We start from the raw sequence: 27,538 nt of genomic DNA, 5'->3' as shown, positions 1-27,538 counted from the left end.
TTGTCCACATTATGTATGTGCTATGTCCACATTAGAGTATTTCCATTTGGAAATAAAACCATGCCCACTTCCCTTTCTAGGAGATCATTTCCTCAATGAAAACCTTCAACGGAGTGAACTTCAGGTCCATAGTAATTCTAGTTTCCGTCTAACCAATCATAAAATTTCAAAAGTGAACTTGTTAATTAAGATGTTTAATTAACACTCTTATACAACATTACCTACCCAAGGAGGGAATGTATTGCTCTAATAGACCATTCCGCCACATCTACTTAGACTGTGAGGTCCATGTGGGACAGGGACTGTATGTGACCTGATTATTTTGTATCTATCCCAGTGTTTGGTACAATGCTTGGCACCTAATAAGTGCTTGATACATACCATTTTTTTAAAACTAGCTCAGAAAATACAGATCAGGTAAAACAAAATTTTTAAAAAGTGATATTTCAAAAGCCAGGGAAAACAGTTTCCAAAACACATCTCTGAATCTGACAACAAAAACAATTTTTAAACCTGGAACTGCTGAACCTCACCGAAAGGGAGTAGAAGTCGGATGGGGTTTGGCTCTCCGCTGTAAGGGCATTTGCCCAGATTCCCCGGCAATTGAATTAATGAGCCGGTCTTTAGATCCTTGCAGAGACACATTAAAATTCACTGTTGCTATAATCTCTCTCCCTTATAAAACACATGGGTTCAAAGATTTTTGCTTTAAGTTCAGTTGAAATGGAGTGGATTGTTTGGTACACACACCAGCAGAGCTCTTCGTTAGGGCCTCACAAAAAACACAAATGAAAACTCGCGGGTCCATTGTAATACATTGTCCCACTTCTGAATGCAACACTTAGCTCTGGCTTACCACCCTGACAAATAAAGGAAAGCACTTTATGAAACCAATTTAATTGGGAGGTGACAGAAAACATACAGCCATTTTCTTCAGCCTTATCATTGAATTGGCTTCAGCTCCAATCTCTGGCAAATCCCACTCAACAGAAGAAATTAACCAGGTCAGCAGAACAGGTGCTACGTTGTGTCTGTCAAGAGCCTGGCATCCCCACAATTACTTGGACACAATGAAGCAGTAATCTTTACAGATCATCTCTCCCAAGAAGCATATTGGGGAGGGAGAGGAAAGCTGAAGAGTGGTGGGGGAAGGGGAATGGAGAGGAGAGGAGGAGGAGGGAGCGAGAGACAGGAAAAGCAAGAAAGGAAAATGAATGTGCAGCTGCCTGGCGGCTCAGCAGATGTCGGTGTGTGATGTACGAGGCTAGGATAAGCTGTCGTAGCCTGCTGCCAAAGAGTGGTAAGTGATTAAAGCCTGCACAGTTCTAAACACCATATTTAGAGTCTGCGGGGTTTCCAGCCTTGCACCCATTCCTTGCTGTGCCGCCAGATGTTGGCAACTGGTCCTGTTCCTACTGACTGTGCCCGGATGGCAGCAGTTGGTACTATAGCACTGCAATCTGGAACGCTTCCGGAGATGCCGTACATTAACAAGTGTCACCCATCATTCACCTTTTTTACAGAAGGCTGAAACAACTCCAATTTGCTGCCGCTTCCCTCTTGGGAAACGGCCAAGATAAAGTTGCGACTGGCAGCCCCATTTGTTTTACTCAGGTGTTTCAGCTGCCTCACTGACCTCTATTAGTTTAAGTTTTAATTTAGATTAACCCCGGCACCCCAATTAACCAGCAAGGGGAAAAGCTAAGATGTGACTAGTCATAACTCTGAAATCAGAATTTATCGAAGTTGAAATTATTAGCTGGAATGAAGGGCCAACCAACTAATGTTATTTTTCTTTGAACCTACCTCTTCTGGCAAAAAAAAAAAGTTCTATCATCCTAAGAATTATATTTCCCCAGTAATTTGGGCTTGTTTTATTAAGCCTACTTAATTGATAATGCACTTTCCATCTAACAATACACACTTGAATTAATCGGGACTGGAACATTTTCAATTCTCTCTCATGATCTCACCCAATTATCCCAGCATTAATATTCCAGATCCGGATCAGGTTCTCCCATGGTCACTTAATGGAAAAGCATTCCTTTTTCAGGTGACAGGAGAATGTAGGGAAGAAAAAAGGCCGGGGAGGAGGAGGGAGAATCAGGAACTCTGACTGAAAACACCTAAGGCCATACCCACCCCTCTCACCTACTCTCTTCTCCATTGATCTAATCATAGTGATTCACCTACAGTTTCAATTCAGTACAGGGAGACTTAATTATAGGAGAATATTATAAGGGAAACTATAGAATAAGAGAAATGAATATGTATGGAACAGCTGAGGGAATCCCTCCCATTCATCTGGCTCTAAACAATCAGGAACTTTCATGGGAAGGAGTTTTCTTCGGTATTTATGGGCACAGACATGATATAATCTTTTCATCTTCCAAGGGAGTCCAAAAAAAAAAAAAAAAAAGAAAAGGAGTCTCAAATATAAACTTAATGGGAAGGGCTTTCAAGATAATGAATAACATCCTTGATCCTCAGGTTAATTATTATTATTGCTAATAATATTTGTTAAGCACTTACTATGTGCCAAGCACTACAAGAAACACTGGGATAGATGCAAGATAATCAGGTCCTACATGGGGCTCACAGTTTGAACAGGAGGAAGAACAGCTATTTAATCCCCATTTTATAGACAGGAAATTATGGTACAGAGAAGTCTGGGGACTTGCCCACGGTCACGCAGCAGGTATGTGGTAGAGCCAGGATTAGAACTCAGGTCCTCCTGCAGGCCTACACTCATTCCATTGAGCAATGCTCTTTCTCTGGTTAGGAAAAGTACGACAGTGGGGGAAAATAAAAACAACCAAAGGACAGCATGGCTTAGTGGAAAAGGCAAGAGGCTAGGAGTTGAGAGACTTGGGTTCTAGTCCCGCTTCTGGCACTTGGCCTACTGTGTGCCCTGGGCCGAGTCACGTAACTGCTCTGTGCCCATTTCCTCAACTCCATTATGAACCCCATATGAAACACACTGTTCCTGATCTGATTATCTTCTCTTTATCCCACACTTAGCACACGGTAAATATTTAAAATGTGCCAAATTCTACGTTGGTTCCTCCAAAAGAATCAGAACCTTTATTTCCTTATTAAACTCCATAGGCTCATTAATACTGCAGAACCACATAAACAGACTAGACAACAATTTCAGCGAGTCGGTGAATTAGAGGGAACACTTAAAAAAAAAAAAAAAAGTACATTCATACCCCCCTCTGGACTGTAAGCTCGTTGTAGGCAGCGCATGTGCTCAGTATAGTGCTTTGCACACAATATGCGCTCGATAAATATAACTGAACGAATGAATTGCTGTAGATGCATTTTATTGTTTAATCTCTGAGATCAAATGGTCCATCTGGTCCAATATTCTGGGTCAGATGGCGGATCCCCCAAAATACTTGAAGGAAAAGTGTAATGGACCCCCCCTCCTCATATCATTCCTGCGGTTTGGGATTTACCTAATCTTACCCCTAACTTTTGCTTCAAATAAACTCATCTTGGACATGGACTCTACAAAGTTTTTTTAAGCCCTCTAATTTTCCCCTCTTACATCCCTACACTTTATCTCTAGACAGGATCATGCCTAAGGATGAGTTACAATTCTAATTCCGTGCTCCAGCCCTCTCTCCAACAGTGAACAGACTTAAAATCAAATAACAAGGAGCCATTATCAAGGAGTCTTTAGCAAAGAACACATCACCTCAAGAAAGAAGCTGAAAGCAATTTACAAACTAGAGTCCACTCACCTTCAGCAGCCCTCAGTGAGGTACTCTAATAATTCCCATTTTCCAAAGGGAGAATCTGAAGCAGTAGGAGGAAGGGATTTACCCAAAGTTACACGGCAAGTCAAGAGCAGAACTAGATAGATCTGACTCTCCATCGAATGCTTCAGGCATCTGTCAAAGCTGCCTCTCCTGCTCCAGAGAACCCACAGGTCGGTTTAAAAGTACCCAACCTCCTTTGTACCATAAGACAAGATTCTTAGTACCCACCTGGTGGTAAAAGTCATCATCATCAAAGATCTCTTCATCCAGGTCCTTCAGGTGAGCATTGGCTGCAGCCTGAAGCACAATCTCCTACATCAGCGAAGATAAACGGGGAGACAGGCACTGAACGGGGGCTTTACCAAAGCAGGATGATTATCACATTTTTATTAGTGCCTCCTCTGAAATGCTTCTCTCAAGTTTTAGATTAAGGCAGTTTTCCCTGTTAATGTTGTTCCTCATTTTAGAATGTAAGACCATTCTAAAAGGATTTCCTCTTCTCAGCACCTATCATCTTGCTTTGTGTATAACAACACTCGATAACAGTGTCATAGCCAAGCAAATTTCACACCCTTTTCTGGAGTTCTGTTACAAGCCCAGGAGAAGTCTGAAGCCAGGACAAACCTAGCTTGTTTCAGGAATTTTGAAAGGCTACCAACTCTTGGATTTCTAACATTCCTTTACCTGTCTTCAGACTCAATAAATGAAAATTGAGACTATTCCCAAAGGTTTTCTATCCCCTACATTATACCTCTCGTCTTCCCCTTCTCTGCCACCCTCACTTCTGTTTCTACTTTCTCTGCAAACCGTTAGTTCTTTCCCCTCTCGGATCAGGTGGGTCTGCACACAGGCTGAGCAATTACCTGTTTGATTTGTTCCATGGAGCCAGTCCAAACAGATAATTCAGGCCAAATAATCCAACTTGGGACCTAAATTAACCAATTGGACCGACTCCATAGCGCAAATCAAACAGATGATTGGTCAATCCTCTAATTCAACTTGACGGTGGCAGGTCCAGACCTGGGATTTGTTCACAAGAACCTATTTAGGTTTCTAGCTAATCAGCTAGACAGAAATTGCTCCCTGTTCCCTCAGCATCACAATGCTCTTACCTGCTGTCCTGGCACACTCTCAGGGATAGGCTGGATTTCTGGCTCGGCCTTGCCAAGAACACGGTATAAAGAGCGCTTAGTCTGCGTCCGCCGGAGTAATCTCTCTTTGTCCATCAGAATATGATCTATCTGAGTCAGGATTGGGCGCTCAAAGGCTCCAAAACCCTGCAACAATATTAACCAATGTCAGATGATGCGGCAAGCCGGTGCTCAAGGCAGCAAAACTATTTTCTCTATCTTTCTGTGACAGTGAATAAGCACATGGTGTTTTCTTCTTGTTGTTGTTTTTTTAAAGAAGGGAGTCTTTGTTTTGTTTCCAAATGTGCTTGTGGATTTTTGTTTCTCTAAACTGACCCAAGGAAAACCAAGAGCTCAACTTAACACATCAGCATCACCACTCTCGGTTAGACAGGCTCGAGCTCACAATTTATAATACGGAATGCCATCACTCAGAAAATGCCTTTCATTTTCACTGTTCTTGGTAACTGGAAATCTCAAATGAGAAGGAAAACATTCTGCCTTCTGAGGTTTTCAAATCTGAGTTTTGGCTTAAACTCAAGGAGATGTATTGGGGGAGGAAAACCTACCAGTTCATCCATTTACCTAAGGCATGACAGCTTTTATGACAGTTACAGCCACACTTTTCAGGCAGGCAGAGAAGCTGTGTGACCTTGGGCAAATCACTTCTCTGTGCCTGAGTCACCTCATCTGTAAAATGGGGATTAAGACTGTGAACCCAATGCGGGACAGAGACTGTGTCCAACCTGATTATCTTATGTCTACTCCAGCGCTTAGAACACTGCCTGGAACATTAGTAAGCACATACCATCATCATTATTATTATTATTATTTTTGTTAAGCACATACCACCCAACTGTGCAACAGATAGATATATACTTGCCTTTCCCAGCTTGCCAGAAGCTAGTTTGGTTTTGTCGTGCCATTTTTGCAGGGTCCGGTTACGATAGGATGTGAAGGCAGCAAAGCGTTTTGCCATGAAGCCAGGGTAGTCACTCATCTCTAGCTTCCGCTTAGGTGGCCCTTTCCTCTGCTGTTGCTGCTGTCCCTCCTCTGCAAGCAATTCCTCCTCCTCTTCACCGGAAATTTCCTCCTCACTAGAATTGAGAACAGTAAGTAGCTCTATCAAGGGCCAAGGTCAGAGGAGAGGGACAGATGACTCTCATTTAATTTTATACTTTATAAGGGTTCCACGGTGGTTAGGAGATGAACTCAGAAATCCTCCTGGAAACGCAATTGCAGATCTTCAGTTATAATCTGAACCCAAGTTAAATAACCAGAAGAAAATTCATTCAATCGAGTGCTTACTGTGTGCACAGCACTGTACTAAGCGCTTGGGAGAGTACAATACAACAATAAACAGAAACATTCCCTGTCCACAACAAGCTTACAGTCTATTGGGAGCTGAATGCAAGAAATCTGAATACCAATTTGTGTACATATCACTTTTCCTTTCTTCCTCTTGTCTATATTTTGGTATCTGTCTCGCCCATTAGGTTGTGAGCACTGTGAGAGAATGCCTCTAATTTACTCTCCTAAGCATTCAGTACAGTGCTCTGCACACAGTAGGCACTCAATAAATACTACTGAAAGATTAACTGAGAGTGGTCTTCCAATTGACAACTAAAAGCCAATGGTCCTGCCTACCCTAGTTCCACGAATCCTACAGAACATTGTAAATGAGAGTTGTGGGTATATATCCTTCTGTCTAAAAACATCATTTTATGGAGATCAACTAAGATTCCTGATTCGGTCGTCCTCAAGAAATTTTTCTCATAGGTACCAAAGGGAAATTGGTCTTACTGGCCAAAATGGAGGCATATCCAAAACTCAAAAAAAGCACAGGAAAAATAAAGACTTTTTCAGTATAACCATCAAAAATACATTTCTTTTCAATTCAACACATGACCACATTCCCACATATGACCCTAAAACTAATATTAATATTTAAATGTGGCTCAGGGTATCCTTTTTGTGGTGGCAGAATGATTGGGTCCTTACTTTTTAATGAAATCTCCGCAGCAAAGAGTCAGAGGAAACAAACAGGGCTATGGCAAAAGACAACACAATTGTTACTAATGCAGGCAGGGAATGTGTCTGTTTATTGTTGTATTGTACTCTCCCAAGCATTTAGTGCAGTGCTCTGCACACAATAAGCACTCAGTAAATATGACAATGAATGAATAAATAAAAGAGAGTTGGTTGACTATCAGCCTTCAATTAAACAGGCACGACCCTGTCCAATTTTGAAATTGGGAATTCTTTTGCCACAAATCTAGGAGGAAAGAGCAGAGTGAACCAACTCGTGTTTGGTACTTTTCTACAGTTAATCTTCGGGGTTGTATGAAAGTGAAACTCTCCACCTGAGGGTTGGATCCAGGATGATCATAGAGCAGAAAAACCAAGGACAGGGATAAACAGCAGAAGCAAAAGGTGGCCCAAAAGGTGGAAAGATGAAAATGAACACAGTGGAAAAGTATACTATGGCTCATCAAAGAAGTGAAATTAAGTCTTCAGAAGAGGCTCAGTGTGTGATATTTTGTCTTCCCAGGCTTGAGTCCTCTTTGCCTTGCTCCTCTATTCTTTTTCCCTATGCTGATTTTTTTTTTTCCTCTCCCATCTTGCTCCTCTCCTCTTTCAGTATTTTCTAGGTTTCCCTTCTGCAACTCCTCCAAATCTGACTGTTAGCTCTATATTCCAGGAAACAAGTTTCAAATTCCCACCTGCGCAATCTCTCACTGTGCTTAGAGAAGCAGCATGGCTCAGTGGAAAGAGCACGGGCTCTGGAGTCAGAGGTCATGGGTTCGAATCCCTGCTCCACCACTTGTCAGCTGTGTGACTGTGGGCAAGTCACTTAACTTCTCTGTGCCTCAGTTACCTCATCTGTAAAATGGGGATTAAGACTGTGAGCCCCACATGGGACAACCTGATTCCCTTGTGTCTACCCCAGCGCTTAGAACAGTGCTCTGCACATAGTAAGCGCTTAACAAATACCAACACTATTATTATTATTATTATTATTAATACAGAGCTGTGCAGAGTTAATGCTTCACAAATTCTGCTACGCTATCTTTTCTGGTTAGTTTCCTGAGGTCTACTTCCCCTTTTTCTCCAGTGTCTCCTTCCAAGCCCATCTTCTCTCATTCTACCTTCTCTTAGTCTTTCCTTCTCTTCCCTCTCTCACATCACTCCTCTGGTCAACCCTAAATTATCCCAGCCCAGCCCACTTTTCTTCCTCCTTCGATCTTCTACTTTGCCTCCTCTCCATCACGCTTTTTTTTAAATCAACTTTCCATTCAGCTGCTACCTCCTCCAGTGGAAAAGCCAGCTACTAGCCAGGATTTGGAAGCTGTCACTGATTTCCACACAGGTTAAAGACTCAAAGGCAATGAGCTGGCTGAAGGACAGGATGACAGGACCCTGAGAAATCTTTTAATCTCATTTCCTCTTACCTTTCTGCTTTGGCTTTCGCCCCATCTACGAGGTGCCTCGTGTCTGGATACTGGTAAAGCAGTTCATCCTGGAGATCCACCAGAGACCTCAATAATGCTTTAAGTGCCTTGTGACCTACAAAACAAAATGCACACAAAGATCAATCCTTCATTTCCTTAACTACTCCTCCCCAAACTAGATGTTGGTAACAATTCTCAATTTAACGAGCTCTCACTAGGTGCAAATCCCTGTGATTAGGTCCTGGGAGGGATATGAAGGGCAAAGACACAGTTCTTCAATCAGTGTAAGCGAGTGCTTACTTGGTGTGGAGCCCTGTACTAAGTGCTTGGGTGAGTGAAAAATACAATACATTTTGAGGACAAGATCCCTGCCCTCAAGGAGTTTACAGTCCAGTGGCAACCCTGGTGGAGAGGGTAAGAGCTGGAGCAGAGGTTACAGAAGCTGCGGCAAAGTTGGCAGGAGCTGGGTCTGACGCCAGCTGCAACCCTGCCCCCCTCCCCAGAGCTCCTCCAGCCGGTTCTCTCCACAACACTTCTGTCGCTAAATATTGATTGGGCGGAAACTCCCAGAACAGAAGTTCTAGTAACCAACAAACCTCCTTGTTGCAGTAATATAGTAGAAAATTGGACTGAGTGGAATGACAGAAGGTTTCATAGAGTAGATGGGTTTTTAATGGATCTTTATTGACTGGAGGGACAAGATTTGATGAGGTGGATCATATCTGCTCCAACTGCTAAAACTACCATATATATGCAGATCACTTCCAAATCTTTCTCCTCTCCTGATCTCTTCCTACAACACAATCCTACATTCCCTGTCTCTACTAAATCACCTCACGGATGTTCTGCTACCACCTCAAAATTAACATGTCAAAGACTAAAGACTAAACCCTCTGCCTAGCTTCCTACCTTCTGTTGGAAATGACACCATCTGTCTGCTCCAAAGTTCAAAACCACAGTCATCCTTGCCTTCTTTTTGTCCCTTGTTTTTTGGGGGGAGGTTTTTTCGCCCTCTGCATTTGCTGAACCCTGTCACGTCACCTTATATAAAATAACTGAATCTATCGCCTCCTCTTTTCTCACTGTAAATTCCCTCATTCGGGCCTCTAGTACTCGTTCTCTTGGACTGTTGTAATCCCTTCTTGCTGGCTCCAAGTCAGGATCAAATTCTTGATCACAAGATTCACTCTACTCCCTTACCTTCATTTCCTGTGACCTTCCTGCCCTCCCTTGTCCATTCCAGACTCCTCTCTGGCCCATCTTCAATCCTTCCCCATAAATTCCACGTGCATGGAACTAAACCGGCTACTGGGGCTATTGATTATCCATCCATCTGGAGAACTGACGACAGAGATCGCCCCTTCCTTCTAGCTCGGGCCTGCAGCCCACCTCTGGATAATAATCTTCCTCCATGGACCATCCTACCTCACTCTCCTCCTAAGAGCCTTCCTCCTTCAGAATGTTTTCCTGCATTAGATGGAGAAAGTAACTGACTCACGCACAGACCCAACCAAACCACAGCTCTTCTCTCTCATTTACACACATATATCCTGTTTGTGGCATTGTGCATATTTGACCATCATTACTTAAATTAATTTATATGTTCCTTGAGGGCAGCTGTGTCGAATATGTTCTACGCCCTCCCCTGCAGAACTTAATTCAGTGACAGAACCCCTGTGGGCTCTGTCAATATATATCACTGTGCTTCACTTTTGCAGGTGATGGAACTGACAGTGATCACTATCTGTGTATGGAGATGGCCGAAGAGACTGATTAGCATTCAAAATTATCTTCCTCATTGCTGTTACTGCTATTTGCATCAGCTGGCAGGCTTTTTTTTTTTTTTTACTCAAAAACAGCTATTCTATGCCTGAATGTAAATATGAAATTGAACTAAACTTTTAAAAATGGATACTAAATGCAGTTACACCACTGATCTTCAACCTGTTTTTTCCAACTGTCAGCTGGGGGAAGTGCTCTCCTAGAAGGGGAATAAAATGATATTCAGGGGGTGAAAGATTTTCTCTTTTCCCTCCTTCTCTGGAGGGTGACAGTTCTTGAGTAAGGTTATCAGATAAATAAAACGATAGAGAAAATCTAAAAAAGACTACTCTGAAAACATCAAAATGATTTCTCCAATTATGTAAAAGCAGAGACTTATTGAAAGCTCGGGCCGATTCTGGAGAAGGAAAAGAAAGATAAAGAGACAAGAGATGGCAAAGAAGGAAACAATATTTGCAGAAAACAGCTCTTACCCTCTCCAAAAGTTAGTGTAACCTTGGGACTAAAACAGTTCCACCCTACTCAAGGCAAAGAATAACTACAGGAGTCTTCCATGATAATGCTGTTTCAGCACTTTCAGACAGCACATTTTCATTTTAATGCTTGCATTCACTCAAGACAATGCTACAAAGTTACCTCTCAAACATTTCCCTTCCCTTCCGCCTGATCCCTCGTATCTATTCACAAGGTGTTTTTTATGCTGAAGTGATGTGAAATACAGCACTTTGAAAATGAATTAAACATATATATGTATGCACATTTAAAATACCTAATCCACATTATTTTATTTTGGGTCATATTACTATTGCTATTTGATCAGGTCGCTTTGGTAAAGTGTTATTTGGTCCATTTTTGGGTCTTGGAGACATGTTAAATCCCTTTACATTATTTAAAATGGGAAACTAATTCATTTAGCAGCCGTTCATGAAACCAATTAAGAGCGCAAACCAGGGCATAGTTGTATTATATGCCTAGTGGATAGAGCACGGATCTAATTCTAGCTCGGCCACTTGACTGCTGTGTGACCTTGGGCATACGCCTGTATCCACCCCAGGGCTTAGCACAGTGCCTGGCACATAGTAAGCATTTAAAAATAGCATTATTATTATTATTTAGTCACAACTTCTCTGGGCCTCAGTTACCTCATCTGTAAAAAAAAAAAAAAAAATGGGGTTTAAGACTGTGGGACAGGAATTGGTCCAACCTGATCACTTTGTATCTATCCCAGTTCTAAGAATGGTGAGTGACCTAAAACTGAAACCAAACTGGTCTAAAACTAAAAAATGCTTAATAAATACCATAAAAAACTGCACCCATCATTTTAAAACACCCTTCATGGCATAGCCCCTCTCCTAAAATAGCCAAAGTCTCCCTAAAACTTCTTGTGTAAAATAACCCCAGACTCTTGGTTTGGGTTGGCTCCCTCTCTTCTCTGGCTATGCTCCAGTTCATACTCTTCACTCCTTTCATGCAGACTTAATTGTCCCTCACTCTCAACACTCCCACCTCCAATCCGTCGCTTGTGAGCATTTCTCCCATCTGGAATTCTCTCCACATTAGCCATGTCTCTACCCACCTACAAAGCTCCCTCTTCTGGGAGGCATTTTCCAATTAATCCCTCCATCTTCCCCCTCATGCCATCCCATTAGCGCTCATGTATCTATCTGTTTATCTGTTATTGATTAATTTGTTCACGGAGTTCTGTTCTCTCGCTCTGAGCTCATATATTCAGTATTTTTCTACTGATTCCCCTGCTACGCTGTAAATTCCTCAAGGACAGGGATCGGGAATTTGGCTTCTTCTGTATGATCCCTAGGTGCCTAGTACCATGGTCTGTCCACAGCAGCCCCTCGATAAATGCTGCTGATTCCGATAGAGAAATGGGGAAATTGACGCTGGATCTACAATATTAAAATCTTGGATCTGTTTTGAAAAATCATGGCACGACTTTCGGGAACTAGCCACAGCTGAGGAGGAAAGGTGAGTAAAAGAACAGAAACAGATGCAATCCACACAAATTTCCTTTCAGATCCCTCGGCAACAAAAAATGATGTAATCATTTTCCAAGGCTGTCTTCTTATACGGTTCAGACGTAAGCATTATTAAGAAAAAACTGTTGGGGTGACATCACCTTTCTGGAGAGAATACAAAGGGGGGGAAAGAGGCCTGTAGCTCCACAGTTCTCAATTCTGAAGCTGCTAATCAGGAAGAGAATTCTCTTAGGGTCTTATCTTTCAGGAAAACTGATCATTTTTTTGCTCGACATTATGAGACGGTAAAGAAAAGAAACAGTGACAAATCTGTACAGGCCCTTTTTCTGGCTTTTTGAAAAGAGCTTAAAAAACAGACACCAAAATTTATTCTCCTTCTGCACCCGATTCGGAGCCTAAATTATCCCATGGTCAAACGGCACTTTGGGAGATGCACTAATTCTTTCAGTTCACTGGGTTCAATTGAGTGCTTTACGGCTGCAATGCAATAAATGGTGCCCTGTTGACCTGAAAGAGTTTTAAGGCACCTCCATTTACTTCTGAGGGGTAACTTTAAAAATACTCCATCCCAGGTACAAGGCTATTTGCTTTCCTGTTACTTCAGGAAATTAAAGAAGGCAGACAGGTGGCCCACCATTTAAAGCTAAATATTTGGGAATACGCTAGGCAAGGCCAACTGTCTGGGTCTAAGTTTTGGAGCTGCGAATATATGCAAACCAAGTACATTTTTCATTGAATCTTTCAGGTAAACCTTTATTTCAAAATACTTCAGACTTAACTAATCCCAAAGAGCTGAAAGACTTGGTCAAAAATAAGGCCAAAACTCTGAACATGAATAAATCACATTCAAGTCATAGCTTGATAACTACGGAATGGGGACTACATGAGGGTTTAGGCAAAGATGGAAAAAAATCTACTTTAGGATGAAAATTGACAGAAGTTATGTAGATTCAATAAGAAAGGTGCAAGCATCCTATAAGCATTGGTGAGCCCCAGGTAGAAGAGGGACCGTGTCCAACCTGATTAGGTTTTATCTACCCCAAGGCTAGAACAGTGCTTGGCACATAGTAAGCACTTAAGGAGTACCATAATTAATATCACTATTATTTATTAGGTTGGACGCAGTCCCGGGCCCTCATTGGGGCTCAGAGCCTTAATCCCCATTTTGCAGATGAGGGAGCTGAGGCACAGAGAAGTGAAGTGACGTCCCCAAGGTCACACAGCAGACACATGGCAGAGCTGGGATTCCAACCCAGGTCCTAATGAGTCCCAGCCTGTGCTCTAACCACTAGGCCATGCCCCTCCCCCCAAATTAAGAATTTCCTATCAAGATCCTCACTTTGTTGCTGTTATTGCTTGCACATGTACTATATGAAAGCAAAGTAAGGTGACTAGATTGTAGGCTCCTTGAGGGCAGGGATTGTGTCTATCAACTCTATAGTACTCCCCACGTGCTTACAGCAGTGTTCTGCACACAGTAAGCACTCAGTAAATACCACCGGTTGATATGCACTACTAAGACTGGCTGAACTACACGGCATATGGAAAAAGCCTCAAAAAAAAATCACACCCTGAAAGAGATAATGCAATCAATAAAACATTTATTTACTTTTTCCCCTTCATTCATTTTTGTTTTTAAACTCCCCCAAATATCCGACTTATACCACACCATGGAGTGAGGGTTCAAACAGCCAGAAGCTGGGGAATACGTGTTAGTTCTATGCCGTTAACGGCAAATATTTTTCTCCTCTTTTATTAATGGCATCTGTTAAACATTTACTATGGGCCAGGCACTGTATTGAGCGCTGGGATACATACTAGCTAATAATAATAATAATGTTGGTATTTGTTAAGCGCTTACTATGTGCAGAGCACTGTTCTAAGCGCTGGGGTAGACACAGGGGAATCAGGTTGTCCCACGTGGGGCTCACAGTCTTAATCCCCATTTTACAGATGAGGTAACTGAGGCACAGAGAAGTTAAGTGACTTGCCCACAGTCACACAGCTGACAAGTGGCAGAGCTGGGATTTGAACTCATGACCTCTGACTCCAAAGTCCATGCTCTTTCCACTGAGCCACTCAGCTTCTGCTACAGCTAATAAGGCTGTAGGTGGTCCATCTTAATCCCCATTTTCCAGATGAAGCACCCGAGGCCCAGAGATATGTTCAAGGTCACGCAGATGAGTGGCGGAGCTGGGATTAGAACCCAGGTCCTTCTGACTCCCAGGCCCGTGATCTATCCACTAGGAGCAAAGGACCACCTGCTGCAGCCCTGGAGGTGGCCCAGGTGTCTGCTGCATGACCTTGGGGACGTCACTTCACTTCTCTGTGCCTCAGCTCCCTCCTCTGCAAAATGGGCATTAAAGCTTTGAGCCCCAACGAGGGTCCGGGACTGTGTCCAACCTAATAATAAATAATAGTGATATTAATTATGGTACTTCTTAAGCCTTTACTCTGTGCCAAGCACTGCCCTCCTGACAACGGCCTGCTGGTCTACCGCCCTATGACAGAATCAGTCTGGCTAAAATGGGTTCGGTGAGTAAAATCCCTGCTTGCACTGAGAAATGTGATGCACTCCTGCTCACCTACTTGCTTGGTGCCTCCAATGTCCCAGGGAAACCACGGCCAGCAGGGATGCGAGCAGGCAGCTGACACTAAGCAAACCCCCGGTACTCCAATCAATCCTTTCGTGCAAGTTCTCCATCTCTGATGACAGCCGATCCGTCGTCTGACGGGAGACTTCGGCCAACGTTTATTTGTAATTCCTCACATTGTGCTCCAAGGGAAGACTTTAAACTATGCCCCTTTTTTTCAGTAGATGATTTCTCTCTTGCAGATGACACGGGCCCACTGAAAAGAGCAAGAGATCTGGGATCAGTCGTTGTTCCGGCACCGGTCCTGTTGTGGAACCTCTAGCAAGTTTCTAAACCTCTGTGTCCTTTCCCTCATCTGTACAATAAGTGGAATAATGTGTCCACCCCTCTTTACATCACAGGGATGGTATGCGGACGTGCTATGGGGCTTAAGAAAAATTAAAATGCCATTCAAATTCAAGATACGATTACTGTCGGGTTTCAATTTCATCCAGGTTTTAGGAAGGCTACAGAGGAAAGAGGAAGATAAATATTTAGGGAACCCATTTCTAAGCAGGGGGTATGTGGGTTTTTGGTTTGTTTTTTTCCTCTCTAAAGGTTCAGCTCTTCATAAATTTATTCTCGTAAATTATGGGTTCCACTGAAAAAAGTAATTTAAGAAGTGGGTTCATTTTTCTTTTCTTAAGTTGCCTTCCCCGCAAATACACCCCACCTACCACCTCATTCACCTAAAAATATTCCGCAACTCTTGGGCTTTCCCAGGTCACAGACATAAGCCTTGGTCCAGCCTGCCTAATTAGTCACCGCAAAAATTCTGAGTGATCCCCACGACCGTCAGAAAGGGAAAAATCAAACACACCCCCTTACGCAAAGCTGAAGGTAAGCAGAAGCTGGCTCTCGGAACTATCAAGACTACCCCAATTTTCAAACCAGCTCAAACAGGATCTGAAATGAACAATGGACACTGAGGTGTCTATGGAATACCGCTCTGAGCACTGGAAATTACTCCTCGAGCTTAATTTCAAAACACCATGTCGTATTTTAAAAAACATCCTGCACATTCATCTTCTGAGCATCTGCTGAGCAGGTTCTCACATTTTTTACAATGCTTTTCAGAAGCCACAAGGAAGCGGCATGGCCTAGTGGAATGAGCTCGGACATGGGAGCCAGAGGACCTGGGTTCTAATCCCGGTTCCACCTCTTTTATGCTGTGTGACCACAGGCAGGTCGCTTAACTTTTCTCTGCCTCAGTTACCTCATCTGTAAAATGGGAATTAAGACTGTGAGTCCCATGGACTTCAGCCAACCTGATTAACTTGTATCTAGCCCAGCACTTAGTACAGTGCCTGGCACAGAGCAATCACAAATACCCTTTGAAAAATAAAAAAAAAAGCTGCATCTCAAAGGGCAGCATGGCCTACTGGAAAGACCATGTATCTGGAAGTCAGAGGACCTGGGTTCTAACTCCAGTTCCACCTCTTGCCTGCTGTGTCACCTTGGGCAAGTCGCTTGATTTCTCTGTGCATCAGTTTCCTCATCTGTAAAATGGGGGTTCAGTGCCTGTTCCCCCCCCATCTAGACTGTAAGCACCTGTGGACTGTGTCGACCCTAATTAGCTTGTATCTACCCCAGTACTTAGAACAGCATTTTGCAAAAGCCCTGAAATACCATAATCAGCAACATCATCATCATCATCATCATCAAACTACCTAATGAAAGACACGCATTAGCTTTGAGCTTGCAACTCCCTTTAAAATGTGCTAGGAACCAGGCACAATGAACAACCTTTATCATCCCCACGTCAATCCAGAACTGGAAACAAGCACATTTTTGCCCCGTGATACTCTCAACTTCATCAGAAAGAAAAAAAAGAGGATGACCAAATACCTGTCCCTCGCTTCTCTTAATGTTCCTTGTCCCCTTTCCCAAACACAGAATCAGAAACTTTGTAAAAGCAGAGGACATGAGGGTGTAATGTTTATAACTGCCCCAACATGGGCAGCAAAGGCAACAACTCTTCAGAACCTCTTTCCAGAATCTACACCAGTCCCTTTATTTCTCACATGCCAGTAAAAACTAAACTGCTGCAGACAGACGGCATATCAATCCAAAAAGAAAGCTGGGAGCCAATATCAGTAAATCAAAATGTGCCTTTCTGTTAATACCTTCTCATATGTTCTCATTTTATACATCCCTTCACCCAGTTAGAAAGTAGCCCTGGAGTATTTAGGCTTCATTCAGGGATAACACTACCATGCATCAAAGTGTCAGCAGACCCACCGGAGATGAAATCTGTCGTTCTGTTCTTACACGCTACCAAAAAAAAAAAAAAAAAAAACCCACAAAACCCCAAAGAGACAAAAAGGATTTTATCAATAACAAAATTACCTGGGGGTCTGATATCAGACTGTCCCTTCTGGTCAGTTTTAGGTGATAGGATGTTGCCCTTATTCTCTGGACCACGGTTTTAAAGAGGCCACGCGTGCTTCAATTTAGCATTTCTCTAAGAGGCTGGCATGGGCCTCAGTCATAACTTCGCCAGCGCCGGGGGTCCCCACCAAAGCAACCGCTGCCAGAAAAACAGCACGACATACTAATTGGTTAAAAGTGATTACAGTATTTCTCTGTCACTCATACAGATCACGACAAATGCACTCACAAGGTTCCCACTAAAAAGAGAATTCTTCTCTCAAGCTATGAACAGTGGGAGTCAGGAAGGTAGAAAGCAAGAAAAGCATTTTTCTTCCCGTTCGTCTTAGCCAAAAAGTCTACTGTCCTAAGGGATAAAATGGAAAATTATGTACTCTTCCCAGACCAGGGCCAAATCATCTGAGGAATCTCACAGAAAGGAAGGAGCCAGCCAAACCTTTTTTGATTTTTTTAAGGTATTTAGTCCTTACTATCTGCCAGGCACTGTACTAAGTGCTGAAGTAGATACAAGCTGATCAGGCTGGACAAAGTCCATGACCTACATGGGGCTCACAGTCTTAATCCCCACTTTACAAATGAGGGAACTGGGGCACAGAGAAGTTAAGTGACTTGCCCAAGGTCACACAGCAGGCAAGCGGCAGAGCCGGGACTAGAATCCAGCTTACTTCCATCTGCTGGTCACTGACTTCTGATTCAAGAGGACCAAATTTACAAACCGCTTCTTACTCCATGTGTGTGAAAACAAGTGAACAAGTATACATAAGCATATGGATATATTCTAAGCAGGATATTTGTTTGTCAATGCTATCTGTTAAACACTTACTACGTGCCAGGCACTGTACTAAGTGCTGGGATAGATACGACCTAATCCAGGTTGGCCACAGTCCATGTCCCATATGGGGCTCACAGTCTTAACCCCCATTTTACAGATGAGGTAACTGAAGCACAGAGAAATGACCTGCCCGAGGTCACATGGCAAACGAGTGGCAGAGTTGGGACTAGAACCCAGGTCCTTCTGACTTCCAGGCCTGAGCTCTAGCACATATTTAATGGGTTCAAGCTAGAATGCCTAAAGCTGAACCCATACTAAATGCTAATGCACTTAGATCACGATGGTCGAACTATTAGGTGGCGACTACACCTGTAACCTAGTTGTTTGCCACCTAGGAACAAATGTGCTAACATCTTAAGAGACCCTGAGATTTGCAAATGTTTGTAACCCAACCAAAATAAGTCAGAAAGAATTAAACTGTTCTCTGGAATACGAAAAAAGTATGGGCTTTGGTATTTTTGGAGATATGTATGCATGTACTTTGCAATCAGACACCCAGGAGAAAGGAAGAAAAAAAACAGCTGCCTTCCTTTTCCCTTTTTAACACTTTGGTATATTAAAGGTCACTAAATATATATAGATATCTATATACATTGAGTGAGGCACACATATCTAATGGAATTTGCAGATTTCAGGGGAATTTTCTTTTCCCCTTCAAAAGTGACTCCGGAACTAGAGTTAAACTATAGGTCAAAATGACACACAATACATTGGCCTGAGAACAATACTTTTCATTCAAATCCACAAGCCTGCCACTTGCACTAGTCATCCCCTGCAATTAATCCCCCAAGAAAGACGTTTGATTAAATCTTTTCAAGCAAATCCTTTGCTTTGCTTTTGTTAGTTCACTTCTTGTCAACATCTATTAAAATATGCCTTTAATTCTCCCACAATCTTAAAAAACACCGATTCCACTGTCTTCAACTTTAATCAACTGTATGGCCGGCATTTTTCATTTCATAATAATGTGCTGCTTGGAATTCAAGAGGCAGGCTCAGCATCAATCATCTGGTAAGAATTTTTCCACTGCAATAAATATGCAAATGAGGAAAGCCAGTCAGTCGTATTTCAGGCCCGACTTGCTAGTGTTTTAAAAAAGACACAAATTTATTAATTGCCGGTGGCCAGAGGAATCCTATTACTTTGGGCATTGATTACAAAGCTGTGTGAGTGATTATTGTGCAACTCGCGGGCTACCCAGGCATGAGGAAAAATTATTAAAGCAAGGCAGAGATTATCAACTCAGAATAACAATAAGCCTTAACATTTAGGCCCTAACTTCTTCAACAAAGAATTACGTGAAGGCTCCACTGTATCATAATTCCAAATTCTGTCAGTATTTCTGTTTGGGTTTGTTCTGTATTCCCCAGGCAGAATGGCATTACCGGAGGAAAAGGGTGGGAGGTGGGGGAGGTCAGGAGAAGATGCTGCCGTTACTAATTCCTTAACATGGACTATTTGGAGAGACTTCTCAGTCTTCCCTGCAAAGAGGGTTTTTAATGTTGGTGGGGGCCGAGGGGGCGAAGCGTGCCACATGGATGCGAAGTATGCCACATGGATGCGCATGTCCACGCTACCTGGAAGACAGTCACCTGGAGTTCTGCACGGATGATCTTTAGGTGGCATCAGCACCCACACACCAGGTGACTTTTCCTACATCCCAAGGGGAGCATGGGGACTGAATTCTAGAGGAACAAGAGCTAATTCAGGAGCATCGAGCACTACCATTTTGATACCCATAAGGGCAAGGACTAGCGGACGTGTAACTGAGGCAGGGGCCTGTGGGGAAAAAACATTAAAACCAACAATGAACCTAATAGCTTGCGGGGTGTTTATGTGAAAAGCATTGCGTTACTTAAACCACACAGCAAAGTCAACTCTGTGAACAATATTTTGAGAAAATAGGAAGTTGGGGGGTGGAAGAGACAGAGATGTAGAGATGCTCTTTCCTTGAAATACACGCTAAGTGGGAACGCAAACTGCAAAGAAACAAAAGAAAAAAAGGCCTAACATTTCACATTACTACCACACTCGGCAACGTGATAGATATCGGGCATTTGAGCTCTGCGGAGGGACATCCCATTCGAGCAGTAATTCCTGACCAGGCATGAATTTGCAAGGACGGAAAAAGAACTGGGGGATTTCTTAGGCTTCCCTGAATACCCCTCTCAAAAGCCTTGATGAAGTGTGTCAATAAATCCTTAACAAGCCCTATAGGACACAGCAATCTAACAGATCAATGTACTTCCCCAAATCCTTAACTACTACCTACACCTTCCCGGGAACACATCCCTTCGCTTTTCCTGGTGGTGCTCTTCCTTGAGGAGGAGAAATTCATATTTTCCTTACTGCACAATGAAATGAGGGTGTGTGCAAAATTGGGGGTGTATGGTACCCGTAGATAGTAAAAGGCATGTTCGTACTTTACAGTAGTCTTATTGGGAATAAGACAGGAAATTAATTCCAAGTGAGGTTCTCCCTCTCATATGAAATAAAATATCTTGCTCTTCTTTTTAGGTAAATAAATAGCCAGTTAGGTGGCAAAATCCTCCCTAGGAAATACAACCATATACCCGAATTTCCATAAAGAATGTGGAGAGCAGACAAAGACTCTCAATAAGGCTACAGAAAAAACATCTATATGTCACAGTGGGAAAATACCGTTCTTGGTAAGGAATCTCTTTCAATCCCGATTAAGCATGAATTTTCTACCGTCATTTACACTTCACTCATCCTCTACAACTGCTAAATATACAGAGGATGTGGACTTTGGAAAACACTAGGACACTCATCCCATATGTCTTCCAAACTTAACTGCTGGTAATGAACTGAAATCACTGACTGCTTGTGATATCTTCTACAACTGTAGTACTACAGAGCTAGCTGTGAATTGTTAAAAAAAAAAACAACTATAAGTAGTTCCACTGTGTTATCCCATACCAAAACATACTACAAAATAAGAAACTAGAACTTTTTCCCCCAAACCCCATGGTATCTTGCAAATATTCATCTTTCTCACTTTCCCATCTAAGCGTTAATTCAATTTGAGGATTCTACTCCTTCCTATCTTTTGACACTCTTTTCAGTTCTCTGATGTTCTTCCCTCTCTTCTGTCCTATTCATTTTAACTCATTTGAGCTTTCCTTCGCCCTCCCTATCCCCCGGATTGGTTGCTTGTACTTAAATTTACCTTTCCCCCTTTCCAAACCAATGGAATAGTTTCTCTTTCAAAAGATTTTCAGATAACTTTGACATTATTCTTTACTTCATTTATTTTAATTACAGGACTTGTTAATACTAGACTTAAGTGTTTACTATGTAACAGGCACTGTTCTACTGCTGAGGAAGATACAAGTTAATCAGGTCAGATACAGTCCCTGTCCCACATGAGGTGCACAGTCAAGTAAGAGGGAGAACTGGTACTGAGCCCCCAATCTGCAGCTGAGGAACCTGAGGCACAGAGAAGTTAAGTGACTCGCTCAAGGTCACCCAGCAGGAAAGTGGCAAAGCCAGGATTAGAACCCAAGTCCCCTGGCTCCTGGGCTCCATTACTTCTCAGAATAGCTCTAAGAAAACCTGGTAGTAGAATCATTAGTATTTATTGAGCATCCCACTTGGGAAGTACTAGGAACTTGGGAAATACAAGAATTAGGAAGTGCCACGTTCCCTTGCCAAAAGTAGCTTACATTCTAAATGGGGAGACATATATAAAAATATTTTCAGAAGTAGTCCAAAAATAACTGAATGTTCAACTGAAGACACACAAGAATGCTGAGGAGGGGCTTAAATATTCAATAGATGGGCACCACAGCCACCCATAGCACTTTGAAAATATCAATTAACAGACTCTCCCATTTAAACTCCCTCTCAGGATGGCACCTGGAGTGTTGCCACTACTCTAACAGTCTCGGCTACGGGAGGGAGAGTCAAGCAGAAGCAGAGGCATTCCATTTTGGAGAAGGAGCATGGTTCAGTGGAAAGAGCAAGGGCTTGGGAGTTGGAGGATGTGGGTTCTAATCCCGACTCTGCCACCTGTCTGCTGGGTGACCTTGGGCAAGCCACTTAACTTCTCTGTGCTTCAGTTACCTCATCTGTAAGATGGGGATTAAAAGTGTGAGTCCCACGTGGGACAACCTGAATACCTCGTATCTACCCCAGCGATTAGAACAGTGCTCAACACATAATAAGCGTTTAACAAATACCATCATTATTATTATTTTTAGCTTGGGCAGTGGTTAGTGAGTGGAAGGCGGTCTGCTACAAGTCAAAACTCACCAGGGCTGGGCAGCGGTGGCGTGGGAGAGAGTCGAGGGCAGAGACTCTAGTTTACTCTGCGGGAGGAGGCAATAGTAAACCACTTTCGTAATTTTACCAAGAACACTCGGTGGATTCACTACCAGAATGACTGAGGATGGAGGTGGGGTGTTCTAGTGTCCATGGAGTCACTTTGGATCGGAGATGACTCGAGAGCGTAAGACAAGACTATTTAAGCACTTATTCACCTTTCCATTCTTTTACCCTGTGCATTTTCTGTTGGTGATTTATCCTGTGTCCATCTCCTCTACTAGAATGTAGACTCCCTGAGAGCAGGGATCATGTCTTTCACTTCTATTTCGCTCTCCCAGACACTCAGTACTGTGTTCTGCCCTAAGAAGGCACTTAATAAATATAATTGACTGAGGTACAGAGAGCTTAAAAGCAGTGACATAATCAGTTGGCATTTTCACTCAGCACCCTTCTGTTTTCAGTTTGCCAAACTTATGCCAGCAACTTTTATTATTCAAATATCGCCGCTAGCCATACTGATTAGAAATAGTGTGGTGAGTTACATTCCCTCCACTTGCAATAATAGAGAATGTAGCTCAGAGAACAAGCCTGTTTTTGCCTCAGGTAAGGGATCCAGGAGGACTTCTTGCTGGACCCCTCCCCAGAGTAGGAAGGTGGAGGAGTTGGGATTCTCCCATCGTGTTAGATCAAACTCTGTTCTGTTATCAAAGGCGGTGTAAAAGAGGTTTACTGTAGGAAGGATTATATCAAAGAGGATTATATCTGGTAGGAATTCTGAAGGGACCCTGCCTCTGGAAAGAAGGTAAGCTAACTAAAGAGCCCCTCTGATTGGAAGCCCAGAACTTCTGGAAGAGAGGGAGTTAGTTATTTGAATCCAGTTTTTGATCCTGGAGTAAAGACAAGATGGAGGGGATAAGGAGGCTGTGAAGGACAGAGTTGGGAAAAGAGAACTGGGGAACTGGGAGAAGACAAAAGCAGAGAGGCTGGGGAGAGACTGGGAGGAATGACTTGGGGGAGGGAGGCTGGAAGAGAAGCAACAAAATACCATGAAAATTTCACGGGGAAACAGCAAGTGATTTTTAATTTTTAAAAAACAACCCATAAAATCTGATGTAGCTGCCTTCTCCCCTGCCCCCTAAACTTATCTAAGAACAACCTAGGACTTAGAGAAGCAGCATTGCATAGCGGATAGAGCAGGGGCCTGGAAGTCAGAAAGTCATGGGTTCTAATCCCGGGTCCACCATAGGTCTACTGTGTGACCTTGGGTAAGTCACTTCACTTCTCTGTGCCTCAGTTACCTCATCTGTAAACTGGGGATTGAAACTGTGAGCCTCATGTAGAAGCAGTGTGGCTCAGTGGAAAGAGCACGGGCTTGGGAGTCAGAGGTCATGGGTTCGAATCCCTGCTCCACCACTTATCAGCTGTGTGACTGTGGGCAAGTGACTTCACTTCTCTGTGCCTCAGTTACCTCATCTGTACAATGGGGATTAAGACTGTGAGCCCCACGTGGGCCAACCTGATTCCCTTGTGTCTACCCCAGCGCTTAGAACAGTGCTCTGCCCATAGTAAGCGCTTAACAAATACCAACATCATTATTATTATTATTATGTGGAACAGGGACTGTGTCCAACCTAATCTGCCTGTATCCAGCCCAGAGCTTAGTACAGTGCCTGGCACAATGTAAGTGCTTAACAAATAGTGCAATTAATGAATTAACCAATTAAATAATTAACAGCCCAGGACTTGCTCTACCCTGGGCTGCTAGTTTGGGGCTTTCCTCCACGTTCATTTTCACCCAACTCTTAATGCTGCCCTAATTATTTGAAACTCACCCACCTGAACATGCTCACTTCAAAAAACCTTCAAACTAGAAAAAGTCTCTCCTGTATTGCCTGAAGCAGCCTCCTCTTAAAACCAGCCCTTTGGAGTTCTTTTCTCAAGCCACCTGCTCCTGTTTCTATTTGGAGTGGCAAATAAAAGTCATTTTAAAGTCACCCAGGAGCCAACCTGGGCGAGATCTGCAAAGTATAATAGAGGCAGTGGGAACTATCTAAACTACAGAATTGCTTCTCAGAGAATTTCCTTTTGAGCTCGAGCGGCCTGTTCACAGACCTGTTCCAAGAAAAGCATCAGCTACTCCAGAAAATGCACTTGGGATTCCAACGCTGTACCTAGATCATTAGCCTAGATCACGCAATTAATTACTGCACCTAAATTCAATGTATAGCCTACATCTACACCTTTGGAAGGCTGCTCCCCAGACATGGGGCGATGCGTTGTGGGACGTGACAAGGAATCTCCCGTCTAGAATGATGGACAAGCCTGGGTTCTGAGACCTCAGAACCGAGAACCTGCCCGAAGGAATCGATTACGGTCATCGAGGATTATGCAGTGCCTGCCGGTCACACTCCCACAGGAGCACTGAGTGCAATGACAGAGTAGGTGGATAAGAGCGCATTATATCGCCAAATGCTCACAAAGGTGTTTTTTGGGGGGGTTTGTTCTTTTTTTACATGCAGGACACACTCACTGTCACAGTGACAAAAGCACAGTGCTGTTGCTGCCTAACAGGAGATTGCTTTGAAAGCCATAGCTGCCTTTGCCACCCAGTTATTTCCAGTCCGCCCACTTTGTGAAACAACCTAGGCTGTTCTTCAGTCCAACACCAGGGATGGCATAATCCCAGCAGGCCTTGCCCTACTTGCAGAGTGGAAATTAAAACCCGTATTTCCTGGTTCCCAGCAGATGCTCATTCCACTGGACCAAGAACAGGGGCAGGGACTTGATATTTAAACAATATGATATTATGGAAAAAGCTATCATCTCTTGGCCAACCACCCAAAAAGAGAACAAGAAAATTAGATCAAATGTTTCCCCAGATGGCTAACTTGTCATGGGCAGGGAACATGTCTGCCAATTCTATTTTACTGAACTCTCCCAAGCGCTTAGTATAATGTTCTGCACATAGTAAACGCTCAATAAATGTCACTGATCGATTTCACAAGGAATAATAATGAAAATAATAATGGCATTTGTTAAATGCTCTCTATGTGCCAAGTAATGTACTAAGCACTAGATACAAACTTATTGGCAGAGGTTGTTTGGACAAATGAAATGCAATCCCATGCAATTTCCCCATCCAACGCCAACTGAAATCCCCATATCTAGATAAATAATAGATAAATACCAACATTAGTATTATTAGATCTGACCAAGTCCCCCAATACATTTCAAGCCTTCCCTGACTACAAAGCAAGCTGAGAGTGCCAACTCAGCACTTGAGGGCCAAACAGACACGACACAAATAAACCATCTAAAATACTGTTCCCTCAGGGAAGAACCCACAAATAGTAAGCTCCTCAAAAGCAGGGATCAGGTCTACCAACTCTACTGTAATATACTTTCCCAAGTATTTAGCACACAGCAAGTGTTCAATAAACACCACTGATCGTTCGATCATACTCTAAGTGCTTAGTACAGCGCTTTGTATGCAATAAGCACTCTCTGTAAATACTATCGATTGACCGATTGCAATAGAGGTGGTTAGAAAAATGCCAACCGACTGACAAACTTATGTGTTTAACATCAGAATTTGATTTTTTAATATTATGCGAAAGACGATTCCAAGACCAAGGTTAAGAGCATTAAGGGTTTGCAATTTTAAGTTATCATAGTTAATGTCAAAGGCTACAATACTAAGTGACAGAAATCAACAATTACTAAGCACACCTGCCACATACTTTCCCAGGAATATTTTCCTTGAGACAAAGCACTCATTTTCCAAACATCTCTTTTCTTGAGGAGTGAGCTGAAGAAAACTGTCATTCACACCTTCGAAAATGCAGTATTAACTTCAATGGTCATTACAATAGAGAAACTTGCATCTTACACTTTTTGCCGTGTAAATAATGCACAGATCCTATGGGAACATGCCAAACACCAGGATTTTTAATTAATGGGACTCTTTAATGTGCAAATTGCAAGTTCTGACTTGCATTGATTATGAAAACATTAATTGGATGAGCAAGACCCTAAGAAAAGGCAAAATCCCAGGTCCCACAGTAAACTGGAAGATAATAGACAGGGAACACAAAACCATTTTATAAATAGCCAATTCTGACCAACATGTACATGCAAACCTAATCTTTGTTCACAAATGCGGGATCTAGTCCGTATTTTTAAAAACAGTGCATTTGTATCACAAGATCGCAAAGCTCCTATGAGAAGCAGAAAAAGAAAAATATGAATTTCCCAACTTCAACAGGCTCTAGGTAATGCTTTAAGGTAAAAGATCAAACTAATATTCTCTTTTCTCCTTTTTTAAAAAAGGAAATAAATATAAAACAGGAAAGTACAAACAAAGCAATGCGGCCGCTTTAAAAAGAAATTCATCCTATATAAATTATGGCCATAAACTTTTCCTGCAGTGCAGCCTAATTAATTCTTGTTCTATACACAAAGGGAAATGCTGGGTGACAAATGGGTGTGAAGCCAGAAAGCTGCCAGGTCTGCAAAACATTTTCTACTTCAATTTATAAGCAATTTTGCAGTAAATCATCAACCAGAACCTGGAATCTCAGGAATCTCAGAGTGTCCAAAGCACGTTACATCACTTATCAAAAAGAGTGGGAAAGAGATTTTAAAGACATCTCATTTTTCAGTTTGAACCCACATCAAAGTCCGGAAGCTGTGTGTAATCTATTATTCTCTCCTGACTTTAGAGCGAAAGATATATTTTTTGGCAGAACTGCCGCTGGAGGCTAGTACGACCTCCTACCCTAGAAAAACTGTATCATTTCTCCAGTACAAAAAAGAAGATCTCTCGGAGAACTAGCTGAAAAGACAACCTCGTCTGCTTATATCCCTAAAAATATCCACTGCCAAACTAAGGAAGAGTTGTAGGTTTTGAAAGAAAAACTTGGAGGAGAAAACAGCCAAGCTAACTTTCAGGGAAATTAAATGAATGGAAGACCACGTAAAATAGTGAGAAGCAGCATGGCTTAGTGCTTAGAGCACGGGCCTGGGAGTCAGAAGGACTGGGGTTCTAATCCCCGCTCCACCACGTGTCTGCTGCGTGACCTTGAGCAAGTCACTTCACTTCTCTGGGCCTCAGTTACCTCATCTGTAAAATGGGGATTAAGGGCATGAGCCCCATGTGGGACAGGGACTGTGTCAAATCTAATTAACTTGTATCTGTCCCAGTGTATAGAAGAGTGCTTGGCACATAGCAAGCGCTTAACAAATACCATAAACAGTGCTTGGCGCATAGTAAG

The 27,538-nt window shown here is 42.7% G+C and overlaps 1 protein-coding gene across 2 annotated transcripts in view; it reads right to left on the bottom strand.

Annotated features, from left to right (window-relative positions):
• The window catches only part of AATF (apoptosis antagonizing transcription factor), a 93,165-nt gene that overhangs the window by 50,248 nt on the left and 15,379 nt on the right, over window positions 1-27,538 (bottom strand). For both annotated transcript variants that reach the window (XM_007672906.4, XM_001508352.5), the window contains exons 5-8: window positions 8,350-8,464; window positions 5,781-5,994; window positions 4,880-5,044; window positions 3,996-4,079 (exon numbers count right to left, since the gene is read on the bottom strand). In XM_007672906.4, coding sequence (XP_007671096.2) covers window positions 3,996-4,079; window positions 4,880-5,044; window positions 5,781-5,994; window positions 8,350-8,464 — 578 coding nt within the window. The remainder of the gene's footprint in view (window positions 1-3,995; window positions 4,080-4,879; window positions 5,045-5,780; window positions 5,995-8,349; window positions 8,465-27,538) is intronic.

Source organism: Ornithorhynchus anatinus, chromosome 17 (assembly GCF_004115215.2).
Source record: "Ornithorhynchus anatinus isolate Pmale09 chromosome 17, mOrnAna1.pri.v4, whole genome shotgun sequence".
In the NCBI taxonomy this organism is placed as follows: Eukaryota; Metazoa; Chordata; class Mammalia; order Monotremata; family Ornithorhynchidae; genus Ornithorhynchus; species Ornithorhynchus anatinus.
This window is presented reverse-complemented; position numbering and strand designations above follow the sequence as displayed.